We start from the raw sequence: 16,324 nt of genomic DNA, 5'->3' as shown, positions 1-16,324 counted from the left end.
TAGCTGTATTCTTTGCCAGTCTTCTGCACTATCCACAACTCCACCAAGCTTGATGTCATCTGTAAGTGTACTAACCCACCCATCTACATTGTCATCCAGGACATTTATATACTGTACATCAGAAACAGCAAAAGTCCCTGCACAGATCCCTGCAGAATTACAGACCTCTAGCTCAAATAGGTCCTTCAACCACCACCCTCTGTCTTCTATGTGTAAGTGTCACATACCCTGTGACGGGTTAAAGAACCAGCAGAAATGGAAAACACTTTGGAATCCAGTATTGCTATTAGCTAATAATATTTATTAGTAACTATGCATTACAGTAATTTAAATTATGATTCTCTGTGGTGGAATCATCAACCCAGGCAAGGGTTGGCCACATGAACAACTCCCCACTGGTCAATCCCTTTTCTCACTGTGAGAGCCACTAGTCGATCCGCCTGTTTAACCCTCCAAAAACCCACTTTCTCTGTGGGCACAGCAAAGCTCATTCAGTGTCCAAAAATATGTCCTGCAGATCTATCATCTGACCTCTTATTTATCTCACCGTACTGAGTACCAACTGTCATTCAAATAACTTCTCCTTTCTTTGTCTGTGTAAGAATGCACTAGCAGGCAATGACCTTGGAGAAAGTATAATCAACCTCCAGAGAAGCCATAACCTCGATTGTCATCATAAAACGCCACCCTCGGTCACCATAGTGACTTATGAGCTGCTCGGTGCTCTCTCTCTCTCTCTCTCTGAACTCAGCAGAAATCCAAAAGTTCCTTGTGCCTTAAAATGACAGTCCACAGGAAATATGAACCTGAGGGGTTCATAACACCATCTCAAAGTAGTCTTCCTCTCTCTCTCTCTCTCTTTCTTTCTCTCTCTCTCTTCAAAACAAGATGTCGGTGTTAAATATCTCTCTCTCTCTCTCTCTCATTTCAAAAGCACAGTTCATAGGGGTAATTCAGGACCCAGTCACACCCCCTTCCTTCAGAGAAAAAAATTTTTGACAAAGGCGAAAATTTTTTTTAGTCTAAATGTAAATTACAGAGTTTGAAACAATACATGTATGATCATCAGATGACAGAGCAAAACGTGTACAATTTCCAACTTAATATCGGGATAAACAATCAGCTATAATATTGTCAGTACCTTTCATATGTTTGATTTTTAAGTTACATTCTTGCAATATCAGACTCCAATTTAACAACCTTCTATTCTTATCCTTCATCTTAGTTGGAAACACCAACGGATTATGATCTGTGTAAACCACAAGGGGTCTCTGGGCAGGACAAATAAAGACTTCAAAATGTTGTAAGGCCAGAATAAGTGCTAGCAATTCCTTTTCAACAGTTGAATAATTTCTCTGGTGCACATTAAATTTCTTTGAGAAATAAGCTACTGGGTGTTCAATGTCATCCACTCCTTTCTGTAACAGTACTGTCCCAGCAGCTTCGTCACTAGCGCCTGTTGTTATAGAAAATGGCTTGGAAAAATCAGGTGCTTTGAGCACAGGATGATAACACAGGATGGTTTTCAGATGTTCAAATGCCCCCTGGCAAAGGTCATTCCATACAAATCTTTCACTCTTGCCTAGGAGTTTTGTTAGGGGGAGAGCGATGTCAGCAAAGTTCTTACAAAACTTACGATAGTACCCAACCATTCCTAAAAACCTTCGTAACGCTTTCTTGCCCGTTGGAACAGGAACCTCAGCAACAGCTTAAACCTTGGCCTGTACAGGAGCTATTTGGCCCTGGCCTACAATGTAGCCAGGATAAATAACAGTAGCATGACCACATTCACTCTTATCAAGTTCACAGTAAGATTGGCCTTGGATAGCCTTTTAGACAGTTCTCCTACTGCTCCAATATGCTCTTCCCACGTGTCGTTCCAGACCATTAAATCATCAATATAAGCCCGTGTTTTCTAAACCTCTAATCACCGAATTGATCATTCTTCGAAATGCCCCTGGAGCATTTTTCATCCCGAAGGGTAAAACATTGTACTCATACAGTCCAGCTGGTGTCACAAATGCTGATATCTCTTTAGCCCTCTCTGTCAAAGGAACACCCCAAGTCATTCTTTATAAGGTATTTAGCCTTCCCCACTTTATCAATACAGTCACCCATTCTCTTTCTTTGTTCTTTCTTGTTTCTAATTTCTTCTTCAACCATTTTACTTTTCTCAAAGTTCACTCTGTGAAGATGCTGTTTCATGGGCTGGGCTGAATTTATAATGACGTGATGCACTGCACCTGTGCACCGCTTCAGAATGTCAGAACATAAATCTTTATGTTTGCCAATTAGTTCCTTCACTTGTTTTTGCGGTGTAGGGTCCAACTGATGGACCTTATCAGTAATATTTTTTCAAAACAATGTAATTCTGACATCTTGTTGATACTATATTCAGTGGGCAAACATGTTTTTTCATCCCATTATCAGATTCCACGACTCCATTTTGTTCCATAACAATTCTCCCAGGTGCAATCCTTGCAAACAAGTGTTTTATTTTAATTCGACCATCCTGTAAACTTTCCTTTGCAAGGTCACAAATCTTACTGAATCTTTTCCAGAACTTTAAAACATGACTAAGCACACTGACACATGTTTCTAAATCAGACCATAGTTCTCTGAGCAGGGTCAAAGGTCCTTTTGGCCTGTAACTGCACACAGGTTCCAACAGACTACACTCCAATGGTTTTTGAATTGCATCTCTAACAATAAATAAGAGTAGGGGAACCCACTCATCCCAGCTTTTCCCATTTTTCACACAATAGGTTTTAATCATTGTCTTAAGAGTGGAGTTAAACCGTTCCAAGGCTCCTTTGGACTCTGTGTGATATGCAAGTGACACCATGTGCTTAGCTTCCAATTCTCCACTATCCCCTGGAATGTTCTCGAAGTAAAGTTACTACCCTGGTCAAATTGAATTTCTTTGTGCAGACCTACCAGTGTGAAAAACTTACTGAATGCTTTTACCCCAGTCTTGGCCTGGATGATCTGAGAGGCACGGCTTCAGGGAACCAAGACACAGCACACTTAATTGTTAACACATACTGATAACCAGCTGCAGTCTTAGGCAATGGGCTAACACAATCCACTATGACCCCAGAAAAAGGTACACCAAAAGCAGGTATCCGTTTAAGTAGTGCGACCTGAATAACTTGATTAGATTTCCCCTCAATTTGACAGGTATGGCAAGTCCTGTAAAAATTCACAAAATCCTTTCTTAAACTAGGCCAGTAAAATTCCTTCACAATCCTGTTCACTGTCTTACTCATTCCAAAATGTCCCCCTAAAGGCATCTTGGGGCCAGGTTTAAAATTTCAGCCCTGTAAACTTTCAGAACCACCACTTGATGTTCAATAACCCAATTCTCACTTGCAGGCACAGTGGCTGGTCTCCACTTCCTCATCAACACCCCATCTTTAAGATAATATCCACTGACTCTCTCTGAACTTCCTCTCCTGTGAGAGCTATCTCCTTTAAAGCCACCATTTCAGAACCTTGCTTCTGTTCCTCTATAAATTCCTTCCTCAATAAGGACAAACCTTCCTCATACACCTTACTCTCATCAGCTTTACTACGCTCTAAGTCCTGCAGAAATCTGGAAGGTAGAAAAGTCTGTGACATATCATCATACTTTAAACCTCTGGTTTTGCTATCATGGGCCTCAGCTGGCTTCCTAAACATGCTTTGAGTATCTGCGCATATGGGATAAACATCAGTCTTTCTGTGTGGATTCTCAGCAGCAGCTTTGCTCATTAATTGAACAGCTATATCAACCTTATCTTGAAGAGGTGTCAACATTCCTCTATTGTTTACTAAACTTAGCACCATCACCAGGCTTATGAAAACCATGTATACATTGTGGAAGAGGCCAAACAATCCATTCATCTGATTACAACCTTCACTTCGACTTGTCTCCATAACAACTTCCACCCCAAAACCATAACAATCCTTCCTCTTCTCCACAACATCATAATCTTGCAGGTGTGTACCTCCAAATGTCCAAACAAAATTCAACAGAATAACACATCCTTCCTCAGCAGGCCTTTGTCCTGTAAGCAGGTCAAAGGTTGCACAACCAATCCAACCTTTCCCAGCACTTTACTCAAAAGTCTAGGGACAGCAACTTTCCCATTACTTCCATTAACAATGACCCCATCAATTTTCACCTCATCACTAACTTTCAAAACACTGTCTAATACAAGTGACTGAGAATCCTCACATTCCACTGGTACCAAGGTTAACCCCTTATTAATTGAACTAAGATCAACTGACACAAAAAAAAACTGCATTCCTTTCCAACCAAGTCAGACACCTCAGACTTCAACTGAGCTTCAACACAAGGTTCAGAACCCTGTGAATTCACAGGTACTCAACAATCTGAATACAGGCAATCAGGACAGCTGCCTCTTCTGGACTGTCATCACTTGTCCCAGTTTCAAATTCAAGGTCACCCGAACCTCCCAGCTATTCTCTGGGTAACTCTCATCTGGAGTAAACTCAAGCTCGTGGGTTAAAACATCTTCGTTTGCTTTCTTAGGAGACCCCCGCAGGGTGGCGGCATCCTCTTCATCTAGGTAAGCCCTTACATCATTGGGAACACAACTTTTAAGTTCATCACACAGAACAAGCCCTTCTGATCTGTAAAAATCATCAGGGTCGGACACTAACCCTCTCAGCTGCCACATCTCCTTTATAAACTGTCCCTGTCTTTCTGCCTCTTCTCTCTGTTTGTCTGCCTCTCTAGCCTCGAGCTGTTTCAGTTGCAATTCATGCTCCAGTTTTAATTTTTCCAACTGAAGCTGCTCAGCCTCAGTAAGTTTACCTTCCACAGACACTTTCAACACATCCTCAGTAAATTGTTTCATCGAAATATAATATTCAACTACTTTTCTTTGAATTTCTACCTTAGTCATACCCTTCTTTACCTCAATTCTCAATTCTTTAGCAACATCTCGCACATCATCCTTTTTAGCTTTCTTCAAAGTCACCGGGTCTGGCGATCTCAGAAATTCCCTAACAGCCATTTCTGCTGTTTTTCCACACACCCAAACCAAAAGGGATTTTCCCCAATCAAATCGAACAGGCCCCCCCCAAACAATTTGTTCATATCTCAGACGCAGGCCCCAATTTTGTTACGTACCCCATGATGGGTTAAAGAACCAGCAGAAATGGAAAAAACTTTGGAGTCCAGTATTACTATTGGCTAACAATATTTATTAGTAACTACGCAATACAGTAATTTAAATGCAGATAAATCAAACAGGTTAGCAATCATTATATATAAGTAAGTGTGGAATATATATGAAAACCAAGCTCCTCCCTCAAACCTTGGAGTAAATAGATAGTCTTACGATGATGAGTAAGGTTCAGTTTAGTTTGTGGTATTGAGTTGAGTAGTGATGGAGAGAGAGAGAGAGGGAGAGATTTGAGTCTTCAAGTGAGCTGACGCCGTCGATCTTCTTGTTGTCCTCCAAAATCCTTTAAAAGTCACTGACTGTAACTTCAACAAAGGTGACTCTGTAGTGGAATCATCAACCCAGGCAAGGGTTGGCCACATGGACAACTCCCCACTGGTCAATCCCTTTTCTCACTGCAAGAGCCACTGATCGATCCGCCTGATCGACCCTCCAAAAACCCACTTTCTCTGTGGGCACAACAATGCTCACTCAGTGTCCAAAAATATGTCCTGCAGGTCTATCATCTGACCTTCTATTTATCTCACCATACTGAGTACCAACTGTCTCTCAAATAATTCCTCCTTTCTTTGTCTGTGTAAGAATGTACCAGCAGGCAATGACCTTGAAGAAAGTATAAACAACCTCCAGAGGAACCATAACCTTGATTGTCCATCAAATAACACCACCCTCGGTCACCATAGCGACTTATGAGCTGCTCAGTACTCTCTCTGTCCGAACTCAGCAGAAATCCAAAAGTTCCTCATGCCTTAAAGTGACAGTCCACAGGAAATATGAACCTTAGGGACTCATAACACCATCTCAAAGTAGTCTTCGTCTCTCTCTCTCTTTTCAAAACAAGATGTCAGTGTTAAATACTCCTCTCTCTCTCTCTCTTTTCAAAAGCACAGTTCATAGAGGTAATTCAGGACCCCGTCACAGTAAGCCAGATCTGAATCCAAACAGACTATTCACCCCAGATTAGCCTCCCATGAGGGAATTAGGGAATTTGTCAAACACCTTACTAAAATCCATGTGGACAACATCCACTGCCCTACCCTCATCAATCTCCCTTGTCAAATTGTCAAAAACTCAATCAAGTTGGTAATTTTACCCCACACAAAGTCATGCTGGGTCTCCCTAATTAGCCCATGGGTTTCCAAATGCTAGCGAGAAAATATGATGACCATTCACCTTATCCATGCCTCTTGTGATTTTATAAACCTCTGTCATGGACAGTCCCAAGCCTGGCTGCAAAAGGAGAGCTGGGCAGAGCTAAGAAACACTAACAGAAGCTGCAAAGCCCTCATCCCTGGGAGAGGAAGGATTTTCGCCTAGAAGGCATAGGAACTTGTGTGGTGACAGGGCCAATCAACTGTGGGGTGATGGGCTCCAAAAGAGTAAGGTCGCTGCTCAGCCTCCTTTGCGCCAGGAAAGCCAGCCCCGGCACATTGCCGTGGCCCAGGCATTCTGTTAACAATGGCCAGCCTGATCTACTGAGTGTGCCTGCAAAATGAAAATGGTAACATATATGTACTTTGATAATAAATTTACTTTGTACTTTGAAGCACCTCTGCTGTAGAGTTTACAGAGAGCTAGGTGACTCTCTTAGAAGTTTAATGGCATTCAGCATGTCACTAAACACTTTAACAAACTTCTACAGATCCATTGTAAAAAGCATCCTGACCGGTTACAGTACAGAGTAACACAAGAGACTGCCAAGAGTAGTGGGCACAGCCCAACCCACTACTGACAACATCTACAGCAGGCACTGCCTGAAGAAGGTGGCGTCTATCAATGATCCCCACCACCTGAGCCATGGCTGCTATTATCAAACAGGAGGTACAAAGGCCTAAGGTCCCACACAGCCAGGCTCAGGAACTGCTTTCCCCCTACAACCATCAGGTTCTTAAACCGATATGCACAACCTTAATACCACCTCAGCAATTCAAGCCGATGGAACGAGCTACCAGAGGAGGTGGTTGACATTTCAAAGATATATTTTCGTTTAGGTTTTTCTTGTGCGTGGCATTTATCTGGTGCTGAGTGTCTGTCGTGTTGCAGCACGAATCTCATTGTGTTCTGCATACAGCTTAGGGTTAGGGTTGGTGGCCATACTATATTGGCATTGGAGGCATGGCCCCAGTCCTCACTGGTCTGATCTGATGCAAAAGATGCATTTTGATGTACATGTGGTGAATAAGGCTAATCTTATCTTCAGAATCAAGTTTAATATCACTGGCATATGTCTTGAAATTTGCTGTTTTGTGGCAGAAGTTTGCAATACATGATAATTAAAAACTACAAAATTATGATACGAAACATTATTTAAAAAGTACTTAAATAAGTAGTGCAAAAAGCAAAATAAAATTGAGGCAGTGTTCATGGGTTCAGTATCCATTCAGAAACTGACAGCTGTTGAAGTACTGAGGTGCCTCCTGCTTGATGGGAGCAATGCGAAGAGGGCATGTCCCGAGTGATGGGGGTCCTTAACTATTGAAGGTGACCTCGATCTGGGGAGTCTGAGGCCCACGGTGGAGCTGACTGAGGTTACAACTTTCTGCAGTGCCACACCAGAAGGTGATGCTGCTCATGGTACATCTGCAGAAATTTGCGACAGTTTGCCATCTTATCCAGGTACCAGTTCGGATGGTAAAAGCTCAACTTTAACACAAAACTCAGCTGCTAACTCCTCAGCATTGAAGTGAAAGGTACCTGAAGCACATGATGTGGCGTGGCACTGTAGTGAAAGTGGAGGAGCTGGTACCAGTTCTGCCATCCTCTGCACCCATGGACCCGGGATGGGATAATAAACTCGACTTTGACTGAGGACCAGAATCGGGTTTATTATCTCCGGCATATATCCTGAAATATGATGTTTTGCAAAAGAGTGCATTGCAATATAAGTTACAATACGAATATAAAGTGCAAATAGATAACACATTATCGAGAGAGTGTCCATGCACCCATTGATCTCATTAATCCCATCAGTCTCTGCCTCCACATTCTTCCCATCTCGATTCTAACTCCAAAGCTGAGCCCAGACTCCCCACCCGTACCGGGAGATCCCCCTCATCCTCCCGAGCCAGGATCTGGGCGCCACCCCCGGGCGACCAGGCCTCGGAGAATCAACGACCGGACTTCATCCAGCCCGTAACCTGGGCCCAAATCTGCCCAGCAACAGCGGCGTCACCGACGCGTCACGTGCCAAAGGTGGAGCTCCCGGCGTTGATTGACGGTTCCCGGACCGCCTCCCTGTTGATTGGCAGAAGATCTCGGCGGCCTGACCAATGGGAAGCGAATAACGTGGCACCTTCCAAGGCTATGAGAATGTACCACCCAAATGATAGGTATGCGCATCTCAGTGATTACCCAAATAAAAAATATTAAAATAAGACAGAAACAATATTTAAATTTTAATTTACTTCTAAAAGTTATTAATAAAATTACTGGACTAAATTTGATAGGTAACAACAAATTGCTTCTATATTCCACTGATATCGTAACTTCCATCCCTTTTATCACAGAATTAATCGGCTCCACTAAATCGCATGCGTATTACTAACATGCGCCGACTGGGTTATGCCATTCGTGAGAAGGGGGATACCGTACATAATAAACACGTATTTGGCAAGTTTAAAATGTATCCCTGAGAATATTACAATAATATCTGTGATTATTCATTGATATATTCGATTTTATGCATGACGGTGAGTTTTGAACTCCAGTAATGGGCATGGGGATTTAGTTCCCCCTTTGAGTGGGTTGGTCGCCACTTGTCCCGCCCCTTCCGCACTGGTCCCGCCCCCGACGCTAGCCCCGCCCACAGGCGGCAGGCCGATGCGCCGCATTCGCTCCGTGATGAAGGTGCTGGTCGCTGCTGCGCTCCTCCTCGCCGTCCTCGGGCTCCTCTCGCTGCCCAATGGCTCCCGCGCCGAGGAGAAGAAGAAAGGGCCGAAGGTCACCGTCAAGGTGCGCGCCCCCGTTAGGAAAAGAAGGGAGTATGCGGGCGTGGCTGTTTGCGTCGAGTTAGGAGATGGGGGAAGGGTAATTGTGGGATGCGGGAGGGTAGCGAGGGTGGGGGCCATGGGGGAGAATATAATGGGGTAATTAGGGGGAGGGTAACGAAGGAGGGGTAATGGGGAAGGGAAACGAGAGGGAGGGTGATGGGGAGGGTAATGAGATTTTAGAGGATTGAGGCGATGGAGGGTAACGTGAGAGGGTGATGGGGAGGGTAACGTGAGAGGGTGATGGGGAGGGTAACGTGAGAGGGTGATGGGGAGGGGAACATGTGAGAGGGTGATGGGGAGGGTAACGTGAGAGGGTGATGGGGAGGGTAACGTGAGAGGGTGATGGGGAGGGGAACATGTGAGAGGGTGATGGGGAGGGTAACGTGAGAGGGTGATGGGGAGGGTAACGTGAGAGGGTGATGGGGAGGGGAACATGTGAGAGGGTGATGGGGAGGGTAACGTGAGAGGGTGATGGGGAGGGTAACGTGAGAGGGTGATGGGGAGGGGAACATGTGAGAGGGTGATGGGAGGGGAACATGTGAGAGGGTGATGGGGAGGGTAACGTGAGAGGGTGATGGGGAGGGTAACGTGAGAGGGTGATGGGGAGGGTAACGTGAGAGGGTGATGGGGAGGGGAACATGTGAGAGGGTGATGGGGAGGGTAACGTGAGAGGGTGATGGGGAGGGTAACGTGAGAGGGTGATGGGGAGGGGAACATGTGAGAGGGTGATGGGAGGGGAACATGTGAGAGGGTGATGGGGAGGGTAACGTGAGAGGGTGATGGGGAGGGTAACGTGAGAGGGTGATGGGGAGGGTAACGTGAGAGGGTGATGGGGAGGGGAACATGTGAGAGGGTGATGGGGAGGGTAACGTGAGAGGGTGATGGGGAGGGTAACGTGAGAGGGTGATGGGGAGGGTAACGTGAGAGGGTGATGGGGAGGGTAACGTGAGAGGGTGATGGGGAGGGGAACATGTGAGAGGGTGATGGGGAGGGGAACATGTGAGAGGGTGATGGGGAGGGTAACGTGAGAGGGTGATGGGGAGGGTAACGTGAGAGGGTGATGGGGAGGGGAACATGTGAGAGGGTGATGGGGAGGGTAACGTGAGAGGGTGATGGGGAGGGTAACGTGAGAGGGTGATGGGGAAGGTAACGTGAGAGGGTGATGGGGAGGGGAACATGTGAGAGGGTGATGGGGAGGGTAACGTGAGAGGGTGATGGGGAGGGTAACATGTGAGAGGGTGATGGGGAGGGGAACATGTGAGAGGGTGATGGGGAGGGTAACGTGAGAGGGTGATGGGGAGGGTAACATGTGAGAGGGTGATGGGGAGGGTAACGTGAGAGGGTGATGGGGAGGGTAACATGAGAGGGTGATGGGGAGGGGAACATGTGAGAGGGTGATGGGGAGGGTAACGTGAGAGGGTGATGGGGAGGGGAACATGTGAGAGGGTGATGGGGAGGGTAACGTGAGAGGGTGATGGGGAGGGTAACGTGAGAGGGTGATGGGGAGGGGAACATGTGAGAGGGTGATGGGGAGGGTAACGTGAGAGGGTGATGGGGAGGGGAACATGTGAGAGGGTGATGGGGAGGGTAACGTGAGAGGGTGATGGGGAGGGTAACGTGAGAGGGTGATGGGGAGGGGAACATGTGAGAGGGTGATGGGGAGGGGAACATGTGAGAGGGTGATGGGGAGGGTAACATGTGAGAGGGTGATGGGAGGGGAACATGTGAGAGGGTGATGGGGAGGGGAACATGTGAGAGGGTGATGGGGAGGGTAACGTGAGAGGGTGATGGGGAGGGTAACGTGAGAGGGTGATGGGGAGGGGAACATGTGAGAGGGTGATGGGGTGGGTAACATGAGAGGGTGATGGGAGGGTAACGTGAGAGGGTGATGGGGAGGGGAACATGTGAGAGGGTGATGGGGTGAGGGTAGTGAAGGAGGGGTGATGGCGGAAGGGTTATGAGGGAGACTGATGGGGGAGAGTAATGAGATGATGGATGGAGGCGATGGGGTGAGGGTAATGAAGGGGGTACTGACGAAGAAGGATGGTAGGTGAGAGGAATGGTTTAGTGGAGATGGGGAGGAAGTGGGTGACAAGATGTGAGTAAAGAGGTAATGTGTGTTGGGGTGGAGGGCTTGGTTGGGGGAAGGAGGTGACGGGGGAGTGTACACAGGGGTCACATCCACATGGAGCCACAGTGGGAAGCAGGCAATGGGGAAGGACCCAGCGGTTTTGGAGTTTGGTGTGTGGTGACCGCCTCAGATGGACCCCTCAGCACTCACAACCAGGAGCGGTGCCATGGTCCTCTGGTTGACTGCCTGTCCAGTTCCCCCCTCTGTTCATCTCGCCTGCCTGATCAGGTGAAGGTTCTCGAGCCTGAATGGTTTTCCTGGTGCCTGGCTACCTCGTTGGGTATGTGGAAGAGCACTGAGGGTGTGACAGTCGTGGGTGGAAGGGTGAGGGGATGGGTAAGGATATTTGAGGAATAGGATATTTATGGAACACAGCTGGCTGACGGACTGCTGTCCCACCCTTTGCAGTGAACCATGGGCAGGTTCTCACCTCCATCTGCTTCCCCCCTCCAGGTGTTCTTCGATATCAAGATCGGGGATGAGGATGCAGGCCGGGTGGTAATTGGTCTCTTTGGCAAGACCGTACCCAAGACAGTTGACAACTTTGTTGCCTTGGCCACTGGAGAGGTAGGTGTATCTGCTGTGGATGTGCATTAGCAGTTTGCCCCTTCACTGGGCACAGCAGATTGTCCTGTATATGTCAGACTCCCTGCACTCTCACTGTTTGTCTCTCAGCCTGGGGCATGGGGCTGGTGTTAGTTTTATTTGTCACATGTACATTGCAACGTGGGGAAGTGCACTATTCAACCATATAACAATTACAGCACGGAAAGAGGCCATCTCGGCCCTTCTAGTCCGTGCCGACCTCCAACTCTCACCTAGTCCCACCGACCTGCACTCAGCCCATAACCCTCCACTCCTTTCCTGTCCATATATCTATTTTTAAATACCTCTATCAAGTCCCCCCCTCAACCTTCTACGCTCCAAAGAATAAAGACCTAACTTGTTCAACCTTTCTCTGTAACTTAGGAGATGAAACCCAGGCAACATTTTAGTAAACCTCCTCTGTACTCTCTCAATTTTATTGACATCTTTCCTATAATTCGGTGACCAGAACTGTACACAATACTCCAAATTTGGTCTTACCAATGCCTTATACAAATTCAACATTACATCCCAACTCCTATACTCAGTGCTCTGATTAATAAAGGCCAGCATCCCAAAAGCTTTCTTCACCACCCTATCCACATGAGATTCCACCTTCCTAGATCCCTCTGTTCTACTGCATTCTTCAGTGCCCGACCATTTACCATGTATGTCCTATTTTGAATAGTTGAGTCAACACACAGTCTGTGGATGTGTTGGGCAGCCTACAGATGTCGTTTTGCAGTGTAGCGTGCTCACAACTTGCTAACCCTTGCCCGTACATCTTTGGAAACTGAAGCACCCAGAGGAAACCCACACGGTCACAGGGTGAACCAGTGAAGCAGTGGGAATTGAACAGGGTGAAGCAGTGGGAATTGAACTCCAGTCACAGCCCTGGAACAACATTAAGCTAACTGCTACTCGACCATCTCACAAACTTCCTGCCCTGGGGTAGAGATGCCCCTTTGCTCACTTCCTCTCATATCCTGTCTGCAGAAGGGCTTTGGCTACAAGAACAGCAAGTTTCATCGGGTGATCAAGGACTTCATGATCCAAGGAGGAGACTTCACTCGAGGCGACGGCACTGGTGGTGAGTGGTCGGGGTAAAGGGGGCTACGGTGTGGTCACTGATAACACAATGACCCTTCACTCGGGGTGACGACACTGGTGGTGACTGTTTGGGGCAAAAGGCTGCGGTGTGGTGGGTGATAGCACGATGACCGTTCCTCCTGCTGCCCCAAGAACCGGCTCCAGGATTTTGCGTCATCGCAGATAAACCATGGCTTTATTCACTCAGCGTGCGGGGACAGTGGATTGTCCGTCCGCTCTCTGGATTTTGCGGAGTCAGACACACTGGTAATTTACTGAATGAGACCTGAGGCGATGTGACAGGGCAGGCATTCAGATTTCTTCACGAGTGGCATTATTGTAGATAGAAGTGATTCTGCAGGTCCAGTGCACATAAAAGGCTAGCGGAACTCGGGCATTCTATGGAGGGGTGTAAACAATCGATGTTTCAGGCAGAAACACTTTATCAGGGATGATGAATTAGCAGAGAAATTGGGCGACTATTTGTTGGTCCTGTGCCCGCACTAATTCGACATCCTTCTATGCCCTGCTCATTGAGGTGCCTCGAAAATGTCCTTACTGTTCCTGCCTCCACCAGCTCTCCTCGCAGCTCATTCCGTCTACCAGCTACTCAGGAGCAATTATCCCACAGGTCCCCTTTAAATCACCTCCCTTTCTGCTTAACCTATGTCCTCTGGAGTTAGACATACCTGTTGGATTCTGATGTTTTTAATCTAAGGTTCTTTCAGAAGTCAAGAAAAAGGCACAAAAGCTATTGTTTTGCGATGGTTTTATTAAGCTCTAATAGAACAGAAAATTGGGAATGTACAGCCTCAAAGAACAGAGTCTGGAAAAGATGGCGGGGGCAACGTGGACGACCCTTCTCATACCCATATTGAAGAAACATTCCATTCAATATTCTAAGCACATTTATTGTCAAAGTATGTATACAGATTACAACTGTGAGGTTTGCCTCACAGGCAGCTACAAAACAAACACCATGGAACCTGTTCAAAGAAAATATCAAACACCCAACACACAAAAAAAGAACAAGTGGCAGAAAGAGAGTGAACACCACACAGAATATCGAAAATCAAACGTGCCCATGAGTACTCAGTTTAGTTCAGTTCATTGTCACACTGCTAGCCCAGTGCAGGGCACAAGGCAAAGCATTCTTCGCCAAAGTGTTCTGGTCCACATCGATCACCCCGATCAAACCACTCAAAATTTAAAAAACAAAAGAGTAACCAGAATCCGGGCACACTGTAACATGAACCTGAAGGTCCCCCAAAATGAGTCCACAGCCTCGCCAATTGATCCTTACAATGTGCCTCCTAATCAGATGGCCCCTATTCAAATAGTGAAACACCAGAATCATACATATGTAAGCACTAGGGGTCACACTGAACAGTCACATATACTGTATTGTGCAAAAATCTTCGTAAATCTGACGGAAGCAAACGATGTAGGGAACGGCAGGATTGTGGGACAGGTGGCATGGGTGCAGATTCACCCAGCCCTGAGGTACCAGGCCAGGTCATTTGACTCCAAACAACTGATCTCTGGTGCTTCCTGGTCCCTCCCATTTTCCCAACCAGGATTCCCTTCCCACTGTCAGTCCGCAATGGGGACGTTTATTAGAATCAGGCTCATCATCACTCACATATGTCCATACTGCAAGCAGACGCCATTGCCAAACTGCACAGGAAACAACCGTGCGGTCTAATCTAACACGCCCTTTATGGCAAACGGACTCTGGCATTCTGTGTTTCGTAATTATATCTTCTTGTATCATTTCACTTCTCAGCCTCCTGTATTCTGGGAAAACAAGCCCCGTCTCTGTAGCCCATTCTCAGTGCTGGAAACAACTCAGCGTTGCTCAGTCGTGCAACCACAAGTGCACACAGTACCTCAAGTATGGCCTGAGCAATGTTTTATACAGCTATAATGTGACATCCCAGCTCTCATATTCAGTGCCCTGTCCGATGAAGACAGGTATTCGACAGATGCCTTCACTATTCCACCAGGTCTCTTTGTTCTTACCATTTACCATTCAATTCGTGCCTTGTGACGTAGGAACAGAAATAGGCCATTCAGCCCATCAATATGCTCAGCAATTCCATCACAGCTGATTTATGAACTTCCTAAAATGCATCACTTTGCCGTTGTCTGAGTCAAATCCCATCATTGCCCCCCTTTCCAAGTTGATCTAGGCCCTGTTATAGACAACCATGGCCAATAAATTTGGTGTCGTCTACAAGCTGCCTATTCAGATCTTTAGAAGTATGTAAAGTGGAGATGGAGAAGTAATTGGAAGGTCAGGGAGCTTGTGCTCTGGGGTCCTGGCCCTGAGAGGAGCTGGGGCCTGCTGTAGATGTACTTGTGTTTTTGTTTGTGTTGGGGCAAGTGGTAATTTTACCTTCGATTAATCGTGGTGTGTCCCTCTGTCTAGAGTATGATTATGAAGACGTGTCCTCTTTTATTGTCATTTAGTAATGCATGCACTAAGAAATGATACATTATTTCCTCCAGTGTGATATCACAAAACACAGCACAGACCAAGACTGAAAAAACTGACAAAACCATATAATTATAACATATAGTTACAACAGTGCACAATTCCATAACTTGATGAAGAAGTCCGTGAGCACAGTAAAGTTCAAAGTCTCTCAAATGTCCCGCATCTCACGCAGACGGGAGAAGGAAGAAAAACTCTCCCTGCCATGCCGACCACAATCCGACTCTGAGTCATCCGAAAATTTCGATCCCTGATCAGCTCTCCGACACCAAGTACTGAGCGCCATCTCTGTCCGAACGATTCGACCTCCTTCTCGGTCGCCAAAAGCAGGCAAGGCCGGGGATTTTGAGACCTACCCTCCGAAAGATTCCCGACCACACAGTAACGACAGCAACGAACGGGCGTTTCAGAAATTTCTCCAGATGTTCCTCTGTGCTTTCACGTCCATTCTCCATCAAATCAGAATTGTCCACGGCCCCTATTTAACAGATACAATATCATTTTTCACCAGAGAGCTGCGCAGGCGCGCCGCCATCTTTTCCTCCTGCCTACAGAGGATGTACAGGGAACAGGTGGTGCACTCTGGTACTGGGACCATGGCCAATCTTTCACTTCAGCGTACTGTCTAATCCCTATGTCCTGTCTGTCCATTTCTGTTGTAAATGTATCCAGCAATTGAAACTCCAGTCCTCAAGCAGTACGGTGGTGTAGTGGTTAGTGTGATCCTAGTACAGAGCACAGTGGTGTAGTGGTTAGTGTGATCCTAGTACAGAGCATGGTAGTGTAGTGGTTAGTGTGATCCTCGTACAGAGCACAGTGGTGTAGTGATTAGTGTGAT

General features: G+C 46.5%; 1 protein-coding gene and 1 non-coding gene across 2 annotated transcripts in view; both read left to right on the top strand.

Annotated features, from left to right (window-relative positions):
- The first annotated feature begins 8,985 nt into the window (after nt 1-8,985).
- ppib (peptidylprolyl isomerase B (cyclophilin B)) overlaps nt 8,986-16,324 on the top strand; it is a 21,288-nt gene continuing 13,949 nt past the window's right edge. The window contains exons 1-3 of the mRNA XM_072282115.1: nt 8,986-9,146; nt 11,769-11,882; nt 12,897-12,990. Of these exons, the coding sequence (XP_072138216.1) occupies nt 9,015-9,146; nt 11,769-11,882; nt 12,897-12,990 (340 nt within the window). The 5' untranslated portion in view covers nt 8,986-9,014. The remainder of the gene's footprint in view (nt 9,147-11,768; nt 11,883-12,896; nt 12,991-16,324) is intronic.
- LOC140212264 (small nucleolar RNA SNORA79) lies at nt 13,115-13,254 on the top strand. Its single transcript, XR_011889677.1, has one exon. It is a non-coding gene; the product is annotated as a small nucleolar RNA SNORA79 (small nucleolar RNA).

This window comes from Mobula birostris, chromosome 18 (genome assembly GCF_030028105.1).
Source record: "Mobula birostris isolate sMobBir1 chromosome 18, sMobBir1.hap1, whole genome shotgun sequence".
In the NCBI taxonomy this organism is placed as follows: Eukaryota; Metazoa; Chordata; class Chondrichthyes; order Myliobatiformes; family Myliobatidae; genus Mobula; species Mobula birostris.
The sequence above is the reverse complement of the archived record's forward strand: the minus strand, read 5'-3'. Positions and strand labels throughout refer to the sequence as shown.